General features: G+C 40.8%; 1 protein-coding gene across 1 annotated transcript in view; it reads right to left on the minus strand.

Moving 5' to 3' along the window:
* Glurib (Glutamate receptor IB) overlaps nt 1-19,443 on the minus strand; it is a 537,924-nt gene that overhangs the window by 139,882 nt on the left and 378,599 nt on the right. The window contains exon 3 of the mRNA XM_076789508.1: nt 2,589-2,716. Coding sequence (XP_076645623.1) covers nt 2,589-2,716 — 128 coding nt within the window. The remainder of the gene's footprint in view (nt 1-2,588; nt 2,717-19,443) is intronic.

Here is a 19,443-nt window from a genome sequence, read left to right on the forward strand (position 1 = left end):
ATTTGAACACCATTGACTTTTTTCTGTGGGGTTATTTATAGGTAGAATTTATTTAGGTCATACTTTACCTAAGGAAACCAGAAATTTTTACTTTTTTTTTTTATGTAATCCTATAGATTTTGGCAAGAAAATGCCGGAAATCCACGGTTTAGTGTTAGGAATTCACTGTTTCAAAAGTTATGCGTGTTTAAAGTTGCGCGATTTTAAGCGTTTTTGATAGGTATGGGCGCCGCCAAGTTGGTATGTACTCAGCGTCGCGCGTCATCTAACGAGTGGAGCCGCTAGGTGGCAGCACAAGCACACGGTGATGTCGATAACGTAGATTACCAACCTTCTCGCGGCTCTGCTTATTCTACGATATCTTAGTTCTATCGCATAACTTTTAAATCAGTGAATTCCTAACATTAAAACTTGGTTGTTTGGTATTTTCTTGACAAACCTACAGGATTACATAAAAAAATATTAAAAATTTCTGGTTTCCTGAGGTAAAGGTTAGCCTTTATTGAAATCCTATAAATTCTGTGAACGATCCGAGAGAAAGAATCATACTGGAATGTTGCAGCAATAACTACAGATAATTTAAACCGAGTTATGAAAACAATGAAAAAACGTTATCAGAAATATTTACAATGTAAATAATGGCGAAGCGTTTGAGCATCTTCTTCAATAGACTTTTTTGGAAAATATCTCGAGACCTAATGATCATTTTACCATGGTACCCTAGTAATATTTTACGCAGACTGAACAGAGGAATCGATCTGTGCAACAAAAGGACATGCATTTCCATTTAAAGAGGTGTTGCAATGGTTAATTGCACATGCACTGTTGCACTTGAAAAAAATGTAAGGGCCTACAGATGTTGTGCTCTTTTGAGCCATATATCTTTCTCCTTTGACATTTTTTTCGTGAATGCATTAATAACGGAGTTATGACCTGAAGCATTTGCGTGGACCACCCTTTAGAATAGATTATCATCTCGTCGAAAAATTAAAAATCAAAGTCAAGAAACTTGGAGCATTAGTCTTAGATGCAAAATGATCGACTTCGGAGCTAATTTCTCGTGACTTTGCGCTAATTTGATGCGTTGCTAAGACTGATGAGAAGAAATAATCGCTGAAAATACGAATTCCTTGTGGAAAGTGGGGATTGGGTTGAGGAAAATTAGCGTCGAGGCCTCATGGAAACCGAAGAAGATTTCTCGTTTACAAATGGCCGACGAGCCATAATTGACTGTCAGACAGGAAAAAGCGGGGGGGGGGGGGGGGAGGTTTTGAATCAGCATTACCTCGCGATTAGCATTTAAACGACGCGAATGTTAGTTATACGTTCATCGTGTACTCGACGCGTATAATACTTACGAGCGTGTACCGACATCGAAACACAACATGGCAGAAAAACGCTCGCCTACATTGCTCGGGAATGTAGCTTGGCCCCCATTCATCCAACATGGACGTACGATATCAGTTTTGCAAGTGGCACGCCGCGGTCCGATAAATGCGCCGCTGTTACAATTCGACGCGACGCGACGAATAAATTTTCGAGCCGGTCGGATTCATTCCGGGATTCAAATTGTAATATGTTTGTACACACCCTATACATATTTATGTATTTATGGGATTTCGGGAGCGTGCGGGGCTGCCGATTGGGTTACTACGAGGACGCAGCCACCGTTCGCGCTTATTATCAACGCGGACTCCGCGACGTTATCGATTTTGTTCGGATTTCACTGTGCACACACTCGCGTGTACGGAGATAACGAGGAAAATAAAAATGAAAGTAAAACTGGTTAGATTGATGGTTCGCGCGTCACCAGGAGAAATTTTCAGGAATAAGCAGTTTTCCGAGATATCCGCGCGTAGGCGAAAAGGTTAACGTTGTACTACGATTTTTTCGAAGTACGGGAATAGTACGACCACGGTTGTGCAATTTGTTGCGAGCTTGTGTTTACGGAGAATTTTTATTAATATTTCACTTGCACAGTGCGTGCTTATCGCAATGTTTGGCAACGTTTGTGCCACAGCAATTCTTAACAAGAGGAAGAAGAGAAAGTCTAGACGTCACAACAAGGATTAGAAAGACTTTAACGAGAAAACATATTTTGCATGTCCGCGTTTATATTTATCTATAGCGGACCCCCAAGAAAAACATTTTCGATTCTCGTAATATTGTCGATATTTAAATTGTGATAATTTCATAAAAACAAATAGTCATTTTCCTCTAAGATGTTTTACTTGATGTAGCAGGTGGAAAACTGAAGACCCCTTTTCCTAAACAATGCTGTAAATTCATATGTCTTTATAAGATCCAGATAAACCGAATTTGAAATTTCTATTACGAACATGGTTCTTGTGCAATTCATTGGTAGTTCTGTTTTTAGAGTGGCTTTAAATATCGCTTGCATCAGATTCGATGCACGTTATTATTGCGTTAGTAGCACGCATGATCACGAAGAAAACGGTAAAAATAATAATCAAAGGACGATAAGCGAAAAAAAGATCGTGCGAGGGTCGGATTAAAAATAAATAATGTTGTCCCTTTAACGGCATTATGCGTTTTTATTTAGCTACGCGGGAAAGCGTAATATTTACCTTCTCAGGAAACCAGGGCGTCACGAAAGGCATCTGAAACGTGTTGCTGTACGAATGGAGGGTGTCGAACGAATCTGGACTCACAGCACCCAGCATGGAAAACACCCCTCTGCTGAATTGATTGCAGACTGTAACAAAAAAGGTAATAGACGTTTTAAATACTCGTCTCTTGGATGTGACGAGTATAGGCCACCTCATATTTACACTGCGAGTCTTTATGCAAAATAAAAATAGTTTGTATCAGTTGCACGAAACAGGAGCCAGTGACTTACTCATGTTGTAAATACAAAACAGTAAAAATATTCGAAGAAATAAAAGATATTCTTCTATTATTTTCAACTTGCTAAAATTATTTTAAAAAGAGCTGTATGTCTATCTAGTTACTGTATATTGCAAATCATGTAGACAATTTTTAGTTTGCATAAAAACCATTAGTTTACTCAACTAAACAGCGGATCTTTATGCAAAATAAAAAAAATGTTCTGCCTGAATTACAACAAATTGGAGTATAATGGAAATTTATTTCATTCTTAATATGTTTAGTAAGTTGAAAATAATATAACAGTAAATTTTTTAATTCTTCTAATGATTTCACTGTTTCAAATTACATCTATCCATTTTTGTCATAAATGCATAAAATCTACTCATAATTTATGGCGTTGCTGAATAATAGAAATGATAGAATAGAAAACGTCGAAAATTTTGAAATAAATTATACGTATACGCAGCTACAGTGGGTGATCGAACTATTATAACCACAGTACAAAAATCATATTTCGAAACCACGTGACGAATAATATTATCTGCAGCGTTGTTAAATGCGCATTCACAATTCACTAATAGTCCCGAAAAGTACAATAAGAATTCAATGTAGCAAGGTTTTCATTTAACAATTGATTGTTTCAATGTAAAATTGTTAGTCTGTGAAAGTGTCTTTATCAATTTAATTACCCACTGTACAGCGCTTCCGAAAATATTAAGTTTCGATTCTGATTGATTATGCTGTCGAGTAAGTTTTCACTAACCGCGGTGTTTATTATTTCCGACAATTTCTCCTAAGAAAAGATGTATGCATCAATTTTTAAGTTGAAGGTATTTTTTTTTAAATGTGATAATAATGTGATAATAATGTTAAATGTGTTAATGTGTAGACACGAATTTTGATGTTGTAAATAATAGACATTCATGGACATATCATTTGTCAAATATTACAAGTATAAGAATTTTCTTTTAGCTTTAGAAAACTTATTTATCACATTTTAGGTTTCCACAAGTTTTCCGCTAATTCCAATTATTGTTCTATTGATTATTGTTCCAATAATTGCGGTTGTGCCGAGTTATTAATGGTAGTATGTCATTCTTATCAATTATGCTGAGTGACTGGGACCATTATTAATCCCGGATGCTTTCAACGTCCCGCAAACAAACAAATAATAAGAATTTTATGAATGCCACGAATAAAGTCTGTCTGATCGCGATGATATTTTACGTGTCATTTCATTCAGTAGCCACTGCCCCTGCTCCTCACGGCCGTGTAATATCCATTCAAAGGTGACAAAGCAGAGCCAGACGTCCAATAATTCTGTTTTCCATTATGACATAACAGACAAAGAGACATGAATTTCGCCAGGTGCGCCGTTGTCAATACATTTCCACGAGGACACCTAATTCCTCTTTCGTTATTAGGAACGGGGAATCAGCTTTATAATGCGCACGAAGGTGGATCACCATTTTGAAGGGTATGGTTTCTTCGATTTATGATGTTTTTACAATTTCAATGTAACAATAAACAAAAAAGGAGCGGTTAGTATCCAGTGAAAAATATGTATGGTGGAATTCTATGGTGACAATGTTATAGAGGAACTTAGTTTGCAGATCAGCACCTTCCGACATGATCACGTTAGCGTACAGGATCACTTTGTCTGATTAGTTCCACGTTCTTTTCCTTTTCACTTTGTCCAGTATACCTTTGTAGCGACTTTAACGTCCGGTTTCGACGAAGTTTCTCATTTTATTAAAGCAAGACTTAATTTTCGCTAGCAGATCGTTCGATTACTCAGTTCCTGGCGAATTAATAAAATGAATAGCACTAGAAACAATTGAAAGATTAACGTGTCTGGAAGAACTGCCCTCAAAAATATGGTTTATGAAATTGATAAATAAAGCAGCGAGTGGTCCTAAATATAATCAATTACAGAGGGTGTTTCACGGAATCGTTCCAGGCTATAACTTCGTTACAGTATAGCATCAAAGAAAAAGAAGGAATTGTTTAAAGAGTACTACATCTGCAGGACGTTTTTTATTAATGGAACATGTGCAATCAACAATTGCATTATTTTCTTTTAAATGGAAATGCACACAAATAGGTTCTTTTTACATAGATGGATTCCTCTTGTTATTCTACGTAAGAAAGTATTTGGGCGGAATGGCAAAAAAATGATTAGTTATTGAGCTATTTTTAAAAAATATCTTTATTGAAGAAGGTACTCAAACGCTTCTCCTTTGAATATATTTCAGGCAACGCTTTTTCGGTTATTTCCATAACTTCTGATGGTCTCTAGTTACTGTTGCACATTGCACACTCCGCAGAATTTAACAGGCCCGATTAAGCCCGATACAGGCCCTTCTTCGATGAAGATATTTTTAAAAACGTCTCGATAACTAATAATTTTCTTGCAATTCCGCCCGAATACAGTGTTTTCTCGATATATGTCCAAAGCACAGGTCTAGCCAGGGACGTATATCGGCCAGGAGATACTATTCTTTGATCCACGCCGAACGTAGAAAAGGACAGCGAAGCTCTAGAGCAGGCCTGGACAACTGGTGGTTCGCGAGCCACACGCGAGTCCTTCCCCACTCCTGAGACCGCCCCACCATGCTCCTATGAAGTATGGCAGGAAGGGGCGGGGGGCTAGGAACTCATATAGAAGGGTGTCTCAAGGAGAGATAAGAGCACGCTAAGGTAACATGAAGTGGTTGTGCCTCCACAATTGGGGGCGGTGAATTTGGGGGCCCGGGGTGTGAGCATGGCTCGCCCCGTGATAGGCCGACGCCCCTGGGCTAGTTTCGGGGCGTGCCGGATCGCGCCTCCGATGGCCCTTCCTTCCGGTGGCGGCGTCTTCTTGCCTCGGCCCGGGCTGGTTCCTTCGGAACACCGGCTCCGAGCGGGACACGAAGACTCCGGGAGCTGTGGGTGGACCGAGGTGGGGCTCGGGAAGCCCAATCCGAAGGCTCAGGGATGGGGACACCGGGCGGGTCCCTCCGTCCGGGGTCTTGTAGCGTAGGCAGTGGGGGAGGTTAACCCCTCCCCCGGAGTATGATGATAGCTGGGAGGTCTCCTGTTGAGTACTCGCGTGATCCAGGCACCTCCCCTTTAGCTTAAGTGGGCGTGGGTTTTTAGTGGGTAGCCTCTGGGGATTTTCCGCAAGGGTAGTCCTGATGTGCCCCTATCATTGGGAGCGGTGGATTCGGGGGCTCTGGGTGCGAGCCGACACAGGCCCCCCCGCAGAGTGTTGGGACGACACCCCCCGGGAGTATTCTCGGTGTGGGGGGTGTCGGTCCGTCCCTCCCCTAGGGGAGGGGGATGGGGTAGGAAGGGTCGGGGCGTGCCGGATCGCGCCTCCGACAGCCCTTCCTTCCAGTGGCGGCGTCTTCTTGCCTCTGCCGGAGCTGGTTCCTTCGGGACACCGGCTCCGAGCGGGGCACGAAGACTCCGGGAGCTGTGGGTGGACCGAGCTGGGGCACGGAAAGCCCAATCCGAAGGCTCCACGAAGGCCCGACACCGGTCGGGTCCCTCCGCCCGGGCTTTATAGTGTAGGCTTTTGGGGGAGGCTAACCTCCTCCCTCGGGTAGTATGTTAGAACACTATCGGCGGGTAACACCATGAGCTTGACTCACACGTCTAGCAGGCGAAAACAACCTGAAGGTTGCTTACAAAGAGTTATGCAAAACAAAATATTCATTACATGAAAAAAACAAGCATTGGTAAGTGCTTTACTAACACTTAGCGTACGTTCCCGCCGATAGTGTGTTAGCTGGGAGGTGTCCTGTTGAGTACTCGCGTGATCCAGGCACCTCCCCCTTAGCTTAGATGGGCGTGGGTTTTTAGTGGGTAGCCTCTGGGGATTTTCCCCAGGGGTAGTCCCACATAACCCCGGCTACCCCCAGGGAGCCGGGGCATGCGAAAAGCATTTTCCGAAAAAAAGGGTAACATGAAGTGGCCAGTGGTGGGGGAACCTGTACACTGGTGGAGGGGGTCGTGTAGCGATGGCGGGGAAGAAGTTGCCCAGGCCTGCCCTAGAGGCCTCGTTCGCCGAGGAGTGTAAACATACATGTACAAAAATACGAGGATACAGTTAGTTTTCATGATTGATTGTTTCTTAACACAATGAAAGTAAGACTATGTAACTCTGTTATTTCGATGCAGCCCTGTATAGAATGTATTCCGTGATCAAGACAAGTCGCGGACGGTCTCTGAAATGCAGGTCTGTTTACCCCGGCGACAATACAGTGAATTAATCGACTCATTCGACAGTACGTACGGGTCCTAGGTAAGTCGCACACTGGCAAACAGGATGAACAAGACGAAACCATCCGGAAGCGGAAACCCCGCGCCGCCCGGGAAAATTCGAGCCGTGAACACTGGCTAAGTATAGCTCGTAAACGTTCCGATAATTCGGAACACTTGGCGGCCCGTGGCGCGAAGTCGCGTAACGTGAGATCGATACACCTGCGCCAAATGGCGATACCCCGGACTCGTGATAAAACGGACAGGAAAGTTTCGAGCGTGGAAACGCGAAAAGGAGAAGGCGCGGCCGGTGATATGATGTCGGTATAGGGTGGCCGACAAACAAGAAAAGGAGTTGGGCAACGATTCAAACGTTTGGATCCAAGCCAACCGTGTATACGCGGACACTGTACGAAAAAAGGGGAAGGTCGAGTAAAAAAGGGACGCCAAAGAAACTTATACAGCGAGTTGATCGCGAAAGGAGAAGACGGATAATCGATTTAATATTGTTAAAAAGTTTATTACAGGTCGGTCGTGAAAGAATGTCACCCGGGAACAAGTTTACGAGAGTGTCGTGTGTGTTGTACGTTCATCCGGCAGGTGACGGGTCTATTCGGACCCAGCGTGTTTGATGGATATGGCATTAACCCACGAAGTACAACACCTTCGGAGAAATTTTAGGGTAAACTTAGGATCGGCTTAAGAGGGTATTCTGGTTTTTTATTTTCAAAAAATTTATTTTTCTTTTTATGAATGTTTTTGGAATCGTCCAATGTGTTCCTCTAAAGACAAATTGAAGAATTTATTCTGGAATTAAAAAGTATATCGGAATATCTTCCCAAATGTGTACAAGAAAGGAGTTTTATGAAATCCATTATCTCCATTAAGTTGCCATACTTCCCGGTAATTAATATTCAATCTTCAAACGGTACAATTGTAGCTTCACTACACTAAAAATACAGTTGCGCTTCAGAAACATTCAATATCCAGCAAATAGAATTAATTTATCTAAATTAATTGCTTTTCACTGTACGAGTTAATTATGAAATTATAATTAATAGGTGTATAATGAAGTTTAATTCGTTGCGAACGCTGTTGCATTTAAAATTCATAAATTCTATATTTATAAGCGTAATTTACTCACATTTCATGAATTAATTTAGACTTCTGATTTTTGTTCATCCATAGCTGCCAAAGACCTTATGCAAAGAATACAATGAAACTTTCACATAACTTTATTAGTTGGAATGTTATTTTTCATCTACTAAAACTATTCATGCAAAAAGTAAGATGCTATTCCACATTAGTTATACCATCGCGATGAAAAGTGTAAGATAACATCAAAATTAGTGGTTTAATTATTACACGAGTTTGCTACAGTTATGGATCAGTTTTATAGACTAATTTATAAAACACACGCGATAATGACAACTTTATGTCCTCTGTTAAGGGTATCGTCAAATTATTAAAGTTTTCCTTAGCAAACACATTTTAGCTCATCTCTATAATATTCACAATTCAATTATTATACGCATGAGCCCAGGTGCATCGTACCCCTAGTAAACTCATTTTCTCGTACACACAAGTCGTGTATGTGGAAAAGAAATAAAATATCGGAATCTGCTTTTCGTATATTCAGTGACTCCCACTAATATTCGAACGCTCTTAAAAATCGATTAAATTAGTTAATATTGGAGTATACGACTTGAATTTTTTTTTTTTTTTTGAGCAGTTAGAACAATTGGTTCTCTACATAACGTGAAAAAATGTTTGACAAAAAATGCAATTGGTCGAAATTGCAGAGAGAATATTTAAAGTTGTATTTTGCAATTTTTTATGTGGGCTTATATTGAAAATTTAAAAAGTACGATTTGTAGATCTGTATCAATTATATGTATCCTGAACAATTTCATCTAAATCGGTCAACGTTGCAATGTGCTACAAAGGTTTAAAGATAAAAGCTTAAGGGTGAAAGTAGCAGAATTTTGGCCTTACGTGATCATTTTGAAACATTTGTAGCTAATTACAACATTGACCAATTTTGATAAAATGTTCAGAATAGAAAATTTTCAATATAAGCCCACATAAAAAAATTGCAAAATACAACTTTTAACCCCTTAACTTGTACGCTCGAGTTAATTCGAGTGCGCTAAACAGGCGAAACTATGCACACTCGAGATAATTCGAGCGGCGTTGTATTTTATGCTGCTATAATTTTTCACACTCGAATATAATCGAGAATTGAAAATAACAATGTGAAAGCAACGAAAAAAAAATCGTTTTATTGATATTTATCATTTACATGGGATTGTAAGCTATAACACTTATTTATTCAAGAATAAAATATAGAATTTTTCCATGGAACAAAAGCGCAGTATATCAAAAATAAATAATTTTTGGCCGGTTTAAAAAAAAACTGTGCGTTAAGGGGTTAATATTCTCTCTGCAATTTCGACCAATTGCAATTTTGTAAAAATTTTATTTTTACTTTATGTAACAAACCAATCGTTCTAACTTCTTAAAAAAACCAAGTCGTACGGTCCAATATTAACAAAGTTATGCGAATTTGAAAATCGTTCGAATATTAGTGGGAGTCACTGTATTTTACATTCAAGCGCTTCGAAGTTGCCCAAAGAACCGACTCGTACAGAAAACACATTTGTCTCCCGAACTTCAGCGGAGCGGAAAACTATGGAGCAACAAGAAAAAAGTAAACAGGAAAGTTCATTGACCACACTTTCCCAAGACGAAAATCCCCATTCGCCTCTCATTACCGCGTTCGAGAACTCGTTCCCGTGTCTGCATAATTCATGAGTCTGGAAGTGGGCCATCGTAGAAATCCCAAACATTCCAATAGCTCGTTCCCTCGATGTTAAACGAATTCCTGGGAAGAACATGGACCGGAAAGACTGCGTCCCACGGGAAGAAAGACGAGACCGAACGAAACAGAAATCAAACCGCGACTGCCTACTTGTAAGAATCCGGTGACGCTTGATCGGCGCTGTGTCGCGAAATGTAACTTTCACAGGACACTGATTCGACCGACAGAAATTCACCAACAATGGTACGAACTCAATAGCAACACATGATAATATTGAACAATGCTAATTGTAATTTTAGAGACCGATTGAACCGAAGACGTGTCTACTCGATATATGTCCAAAACACGGGTCTGGCCAGGGACATATATCGGCTGGAAGATACTATTCTCTGATACACTGCCGAAAAGGTCAGCGAAGCTCGAGTAACCTTGGTCGCCGAGGAGTGTAAACATCGGGGTATACTCCGTGGCAGTGGGGATAGTTCTGGGACTTTTATCGGTTAGATATTTGCGACATATATCGAGTAAAGACTGTATTACTAATTTTGTCTATAATTGTCGGGACAACGACTCTGGGTCTGTGTTACGATCGAGTGGGACACTGTCAATTTTGAGTTATTGACTGGCATGCTTGGCCCTAAGGATTCTTAATGAAAATTGGGAATGACAAGCGATCCTTAGTTAAAAAACAAAAATAAAAAGAATCCCGGAAATCTCAAAAGTTCTTCTTGAGATTTTGTTTATCTTAACCCCTAAATTGTGAGACTTGTTTGAAATGTGATACGTGTTCGTTTTCTTCATCCATCATCCTTGTTAAAAGGGTGACAATAGTCCGATTAAGGTCGTCGATTTTCACTAATTTCGCCGAAATTACTAAAATCTAGTATGAAAACAGTACTCCTAAGTCAAATAGGTACTTTCGACCTCAGTCGTCCACGCAAACCAGATTTCACACCAAAGTAGAAAAAGTTCGTTATAACAGTCGGCTACGAGAGCAGAGTCGAAACAAAAGTGCTTAGAGCCTACGAATACCATGATGAGCCTCTGCCGGTCCTCTAAATATTTTATGAAAGTGCAATTAGTCGTAGGAGGAGGGGGGAAGGGGCGCCGAGGGTGGCGTTTCGCGACGGGCCACGGTCCCTTATTAACCATTTCGTTGTTACCGTTATTGTAGCCGCGTATAATTTCGGCAGAATTACACGGAGCTTACTTTATTTTAATTATTCTTTTATGCTGGCCGCTATACGCCGCGCAGCTCGGCTCGACGCGGCTCTGCACTGCGCGGCGCGCTACCATTCTCGGCAGTAGCGAGAGAAAAAGGCAGAGGGACAGAAGGACGAGAGGAATAGACAGGGGGGGTGGCAGGCGGAGGACGGAGAAAGGAAGAAAAACTGGCCGGCGGCGCAACGATGCCTTTTATTTTCGTTGTTCCGCGGGTACCGCGTGTACGCGCGAGCGCTCTTCCAGCAGAATTCAGAGATCCGCCACCGGTGTGGCCGGCATTTATTGCGGCCACCCCCAAGGGTGCATTTATATTCATAAGCATAATGGGGCATCGTGACGTATACGGTCGCGGCATGCTCGACTCTGTCCCTTCGCTCTTTCATCATTATTAATTCCTACGGGGCCCCGTAGCTTCCCTCAAATTCGCCGCGTTTATCCTCTTTCTGCCACCCCTGCGCTCTCTAGCCGACACCACCAGCATGAAGATTCTCGCGGCGGTGGATCCGCGTTTTTACACCTGTTTATTTGCAACTTGGCAGAGCACCCCGTCATCTGGCTTCGTTGCTCTGGGCTGGCCTTTGATTAGAGGCTTCGGTATATGCGAAGGCACAAAGAGAAACTTAATATGAACGGACCAGACGGTTTTAACTACTGTTAGCATTAGCAGTGTTGTCTTACATTATTTCATGATCTAGCCTTGTTAGTGGTGTTACGTTATCTCCACGTTCATTTCGATTAGAAGTTCTAATCTCTTTTCTGAGAACGAAAAGCGTCCCAACAGGCCCCTTTTTATCAATGAAAGATACTGTATGCCTTCTTTATATCAAAATCTTTAGACACTCCCTTCTGGCATCCTTTAATTAATATTCTGATAGGAAATAGCCCGGATAACCTTCATTAACTCCTTTTAACGAAAATCTAACCGAGGCCTGCTTTTCATTAGAAGTGATAAAAAATGTGACTGTGACCCTACGTGACATTAAATCTTAAACAGAGTATCCCTTTCATTTTCAAGGTATATAAACCCGTTCATTTTCATAATCTTTGGTTCAGTCGAGATTCAGAAGTGGTTCAGTAATCGTGCAGTCACGTCACGTGCAGTTACACGTATAAGAGCCAATTCTAGTGAGGTCGGTTAAAGTCCCTTTCGAATCAAAACGTAACCTTATAGATTCCGTTCGTTCGGTATATATTCTATTCGGCATTCAACAATCGCTCTCTGACCCCGCATTGCCAGTGCGTCAAAACCGTGCGTCGTAGGTAACAATTTCTCCAATTGTACACTTATTACATTCAATCGCGACACAAACAACAACACTTGTAATTATCTTAATTCAGAATATATTTGTCTTGTTTGTTAACTCGCGTAATCTACAACCCTTAATTATTGCCTAATATCCTAATCTAATAATTGAACGTTCCCACACGATACAATCTTACCGCTCGGATTGTATCAATTAAATTATATATAAGTTACGAGGCTTACTAATCTCAAATTCAAATCAACGAAGATTTCTCCAACCTAGTGGTTCCCCGGTTCCGCATTGGGTGCGTCCACGAAAACTATACCATCCTTGTGGATCCCTGATTTTGTATTGGGTTCTTCCGTATCCTAGCAGTTCCCTGGTTTCGCATCAGGTGCGTCCGCGTACCTAATTAACAAATTGAAACCATATTCCTGGGGTAACAACCCCCTCGCCGGCCTCTCGCGTTGCTCGCAGCCCTGGCTCGTAACAGTGGGATAAAGAATTCACATTCGCATTCACAGGCTCAGAATCCTTGACCAAATTAAGACTTTATTCCGTAGTTTTGAACGTATTCTTTAGTCAGATATACGTGCAATAAGAAAAAAATGTAGTTGTATGCAAAAAAACGCCGATGACCTTGAAATCTCTGAAAAAAGGACATTGGGAAGAAAATATTCTTTCCTCCAAGAATCCTTTAATAACATTTAGAGATCATAAAAAAAATTGTTTACATCACAATAACTTGAAGAGATTTTTAGTATAGTCACCGCCATTTTCTACAATTTTCTCCCAATTTTTTTACAAGTAGGTGAATTTCTTTTTCGTAAAAATTACATAATTTTTCTTTAAAGAAGATCTTGTGATTTTTGAAAATCAGGTACTAACTTTTTCAATAATGCAACGTTTAATTAATATTTAATAATACTATGGGTATATCGAATGTATGGCCATGCTTGGGTATTACCGATATTTATGTAGATATCCATACCTGCACACCTATTTCACAGGCATGCTCGAGGTGGGTGCAGACACGTTTGTCCTCTGCGTTCGTCGCGGGAACTTCTAATCGATATGCGATTCCGCGTGTTGCATAGAGTGCGGACGGGCTGCGTGAAGTACGCGACAGGGATGCACGATCGAGCCGGTGGTCCCATTAATGGCTGTCTCATTATCGGGTTTACATATGTACCCTTTCTGAAAAACATGAGCCGCATGAAAGGGAACCCCGCGACCATGTCACTCGATTCCACGCACGTCCTCAATTCATCGCGGAGGAACAAGCCATGACCAAGTTTTCTTGTAAGTCGTTGTTACTGATCACCTAGCCGATTTCAATTTTAACTCATTCAGCAGAAACTTTTCACGCTACTATTGGACCACACTTACAAATAAGTATACTCGAAATACAATTATGTAAATGCAGTTTCCTCATATCGATTTAGTTTTATTTTTATTCCACTTCAATTTTTTTTGCCTGTTATTTGTTGATAAATATATTCTTATATACCTTCATATGCACTGATATTTTTTTATATTGGAGATTTAATTATTTCCATGATCTAGGACTCACACTGATTGATTTGTGAGCCCTCAAAAATTTTTAATTTTTTTTTTTTGTATAATTCTGTAGATTTTTACAAGAAAATGCCTAAAATCCAAGTTTTAACGTTAGGAATTCACTGATTCAAAAGTGATACGTGTGTAAAGTTGAGCAATTTTAAGTGTTTCTGACAGGTAAGAGCGCCTCTATATTGATATGTACTCAGGCATCGTTCAATGAGCGGAGCCCATTTGGTTTACCTGCCAAAAACGCCTGAAACCAGAAACCTTAAACACGCATAACTTTTGAACCAGTGAATTCCTAATGTTAAAACTTGGATTTTCGGAATTTTGTCGTAAAAATCTACAGGTTTATATAAAAAGGAGTGAAAAATTTCTGGGTTGTCAATGTGAAGTTTAACCCTTTAGCCTGTTATATAGGCTGATCCGCAACTGGTGGTACAACCGAAATGAGGGATGATTCTATATAAAGAAGAGTAAGTCGAAAATGTAGAATAAAATGTGTTCGTATGAGGCTTTGTTTTACCGTTCAAGATACCATAATCGATAAACAGCCCAACAGCAAGTTCGTGTATCGAAGTTGCGTGAAGTATACAGAGAGGTTGCACGATAAGGTAGGAGGCAGATGGCTGCGATATTATCGACTCCACGTATTGGTCCGCAACCGAACAAGTTAACGTCTATTATTATAGAGAATATACTTACTTGCTGGCCTTGGACAGACTAACGATGCCGGCGAAGTTTCTATCGCATACACGCAAACCGCTGCATCCGTGCAGATGACACCTATATCACTGGCTAACCACACGATGCCAAAGCTTTTGCGCAAACGTACGGCACGCGCTCCAGTTATGCGACAATGACAAATGCGAATATTATGTCGATGACGTGGAAAGGAAACCAGTCATTGGTAATTTCATAATTTTCAATGATCCCAAGTTTAACGCGTCGTCATGAAAATGGAACTTCAGGGACATTTTCTGACATCTTTGACTCTTTTGTTCAACACGTTCGCATTTGCCATTTACTTCGTGGCTTACCTTCACTGTTAAAATGTTTTATTGAAGCATTTATTCACATTGCGAATACTATGCTATGTCTATGGATTGAAACGACAAAGTGTATAAAATTAATTAGACTAGTTTTAAATAAACTGCAAGATTGTGGATGTCAATTACATATATGATGGTGGTAGCAAACGCGTTAATTTGTGTTCCAATACGTTTGTTTTCGTCTCGATAGGTTACAACTATTATTAATTATCCTTTGTGTTTTGCATTCAGCCTTTATATTGATCATACTTATTGTAAAGAAGTTTTATATTTCTGGCTGAAGTGTAAGTAGAAATGTAACACTTCATTTCACATGGAGAGGGTTTCAAAATCAATTTGAAAAAGATTTTGCACGATAATACCGCACCGATTTGAATAATAATTAAAGTAACAAATCTAGATGTACTGTAAATGTGAATTGAGGTTACGGAAATTTCCTTGGTTAGGAAGTCTTCTTATTTATCACGTACATACATAGATCAATTTAGATAAGCATGTATAATTTGGATAAGCTGTTATTAAATTATAAGGGATCAAGTTTGCCCATAGATTAATAATGTATTACATATGTATGTATCTGTGAAAATGTAATTTCTAATCAATTAAGACATTGGAAGAGAGAATTCAAGAAATTAATATTTTTTTTTTAATTATGTACCTCCAAAATGATGTTCGACATAACACAATAAGCAAGCTAATAAAAAAGGCTGATTCAAAAGAAATTTATAATCACAATAAAACGATCACAAATTGAAAATTGTAACATCGACCGGCCGAGAGTTCCTCTTCAGAAGTAAGCTTGACTTGTTCATCGTATGTTTCGTATGTAATTAAGCTTATTAACATCGTTTGTGGATTGGAAATCGGTTTTTTTTTCGTTGTCGAGTGGTATCGAGTGACTCGTCAGGCTTCCTTCGGTACCCATAATTCCGAGCCACTCGATGAGTTGCCTGGAGTTCGGTTACATTATGGCAGCCACTCGAAACTTCCCTGGTAAAAAATAATTCCGCCTGCAATATTCGAGTCTTTCCCAAAGAATTTTCCCTTCCAGGAGTAGTGGAGTATCCTTGTTGATGGCCTCCGTGAGATACGCTCAGACTTTCGGAACTCTTCGAGCAAGAAGATCATGTCGATGGAAAAAGAAAACTATGGGGAAACGTTGTAGGAAACTCGGCGAAGCCGATGGAGTCGTTCAAGGAACAATATAAACGCTAATCTTTTTGTTGTTGCTGACGGATAAACTGTCATTTTTCTGGCAGAAAGTCTCACGAGTTTTGAACACTTCTTCCAGGCAAATTTTGATTGCAATGGTAAGATGCATTTCCACACGAATATCTAATAATGGGGTCATTCCATGCCAAATCAATCACTTCTTGACGTCACCATCGGCGATTTTGTGTAAATGAAATACGATGTAGTCTATGTGAAATTAAGGGGGGGGAGTTAAGTCATAATTTTGCCGGTTTAGAATTTGTTTAAAACCTACAGGCCTTCAAAGTTTGCAATTTTTGCCCATTTTTGCGAAAATGGGTTTCACTTACGAATTTTTATCTCAGGAACTGTTTGTCCGACTAAGCTAAATTTTCTTTTGTTTCATCCAGAAAAGATTGGGCTATTGTATAGTAATTTTTTAAACCTCTAATATGAGCATATTTTTTTCAAAATTTGGAAAACCTTGGCCCTTTATCGAAGAAAAACACAAAAAAGAATTCGTTTACGTTTTTCGATATTATAAAGTTCATTACCAGCTTCCATTTATCGTGTTTGAGATTATTTTCTTGTTAGTTTTCAATTAACAAAACTATCATTGTGTTCTCTAATTCCCATAGTAATAAATCTATGTAAGTTTCTAGCCATCTGTATAAACACAGTTGAGGCTTTAATCTTCAAACATATCGTTGATTTATTCTAAAAATGAATGATAGTTTACGAAAGTCAAACTCTCAAGCTTTAAAATGAGACCAATTGATTGTGGTACTATTTTTTTTTTTTCTAAGAAAATTATCACAATCCAAATATCGAGGATTTTTGGGACATCGGATAAGCGTGGAACTACATTTTGGACCCCCTGTAGGTACCAGCCACTTTCAGACCTCAATAAGTTCAATGTAAAATATAATATCAAATCTTCCCATGACTGATATCCCCCGCACACGTCTGAAAGATCATGCGCGTGCCTTTTCCCGATCTCCTGTATCCGCGGATGAGACTGAAAACCGTAATTTACCGTCGAATATAGACGCGTATTCAGAAATGTCGCTCGTATTATATTTAGCAACTAGACAACAAGTAATTCCAACTACAGTTCACGGGCCATTTAAGTTGCTAACTCATCCTATCACGCGTGTTCCAACTTGTCCTTTAGCGGTCGTCTCGTTCGTGTACGTGTGCCGCGAGAGCACGACACCCCCGTACAGCGCCAAAGCTACACGCTGCCCTTATCAGAATCATCAGGGCTGCTGTTTCGTGGCCTCTACCCCGCCACCCGTTCGACCGTATCCCGGGAACTTGCCGCGCACAATAGAGAAACTTTCGCCGATTTACCGATTATCTCGAGCCGAACCAAGTTACTATGCGGCCCGGCCGCGATTTCTAGAATTCGCCAATGAACAGGAATATACGCGTCCCAAAGTGAATATCATCTTACCCCGTAACTGTGTTACGTTCGCGGACTGCTGAGTGTGCAACGGCAAAAGGTGCTGCTGCTACGGTCTCGAGACACCGGTACAGGTTTTCCAGCGCAAACAGAACAGGGAAAATGCAGGATTTGCATATTGACTGGAAAAATTTTTCTCCCGAGGAAAGAAGTTTATGTATTAATTGTTCCAATGGCGGCTAACTCTTGTGTTCGCCAACCGATGGACAAATAGTCAACACCTTTCCCGCTCGGGTGTCCCACAAATGTACTTCCTTGTAAGGAGCGATTCCCAAGGTCATTTGAAGCAACATTTTCCTTTGCGAAAATGTTCTCCGTGGCTTTGTTGAAGACTTATCACCGAAAAACACGGGCCAATCGGAGCGCAGCTACAGTGGACAGATCCCGGCTCGGCCAATGTCATCGCGACGCTCAGCGGGATCTCTCGTTGGGCCGGAATTCGTCCGTTGTAGCCGCGCTTTGATTGGTCCGTGTTTTTCGCGAATAACTCCTTAACGAAGCTGCGCACAGCATTTTCGCAAAGGAAAAAGTTACTTGAAACGAACTCAAAAATCTTCTCAAGTAGTCTTCCGATATCCCAACAGGGGCCGCAGGGCCAGCTTTACCGACGAGTCATCTAGCGGGCCTAGGACGAAACGCTCCCTTTCAAAAACAAAGAGACTATTTTGGAAAATTACGCGATCATAATTATTCTATTGTTGTAACGAACTCCATAACCACATCGCAGATAATTATTCGACCACCCTCGTACGTTTGCAACGTCATTGAAAACATTTCACGAGACTCGAACGCGCATAAAACTAATTGTCAATGGGTAAACGACAGATATTATGATTTATGAAATATTTCTACAGCAGCTCGGGACATTTCACGGAGAGATATTCCTTTCAATTTTCCCAGCAAGTAATTCTTAACAGGCTGCGACCCCGGAAAGAAGTTTCATTTTTCACTCGGCGAAGTATTTCTTTCCATTACAGAAATTAGATCAGTTATACATTTCTTCGATCTGCGAACAAGAACTTTCAATACAAATATTCCGGAGCTAATTGAAACTTCTTAAGAGACACAGTTGACGATACCACGGTGAATTCCTTTACAGACCCTATAGTGAACTTTATTCCGTGCTTTTCGTCTCCGTTCGAACTTGGTCGATTTGAAAGGGCGAAACTATCGGCCGAACTCGAGCACGAGGTCAGAGAGGGTAGAAAGCTGGCCAACTTCTTTGCTAAACACAGAGCCGAAGCCTCGCGTTGTCTCGTGGTCCGTATATATATTCTGTGTATGTGTAAACATCTGCCGGGGAAGGATATTGTTGGGAAAAAAATCAAGACTAACTACGGCTTCATTTCCTGCTGGTAACGTCCGCGTGTCCTCCGAGTTTTCATTTCGACGAGGGGTAGAAGTCAGCACAGGAAACGGCCATTATTCTTTGCCTGCGATATGTGGGACGAGAGACGTGTAATAACGTCGCGGAATTTTCCAAGGTCCGTCCGGTTCTCCTGGCGGACCCTGCGGTCTCTTCCTGTCCTCTGGCCGGTTTCCTCCTGAGATTCAAGCAAGGTGAAACGGTCTTTCTTTCTCTTTCATCTTCGTAACTTGCGGACGTCCAGCTAAGCGTGATGGAACGCGAACAATATCACACTGCGTGGGAAATTCGCGCGGATATTCCTCATCCGAAACTCCCTGTCATTCTGTTCTCGCACGTCGACTGCTCAGGAAGAGACTTACCTACACACTTCTTAATTGCTCGATGTTCAAGAATGTGGGAGGTAATCGGTATCTTTAGGA

Source organism: Halictus rubicundus, chromosome 6 (assembly GCF_050948215.1).
Source record: "Halictus rubicundus isolate RS-2024b chromosome 6, iyHalRubi1_principal, whole genome shotgun sequence".
Lineage (NCBI taxonomy): Eukaryota > Metazoa > Arthropoda > Insecta > Hymenoptera > Halictidae > Halictus > Halictus rubicundus.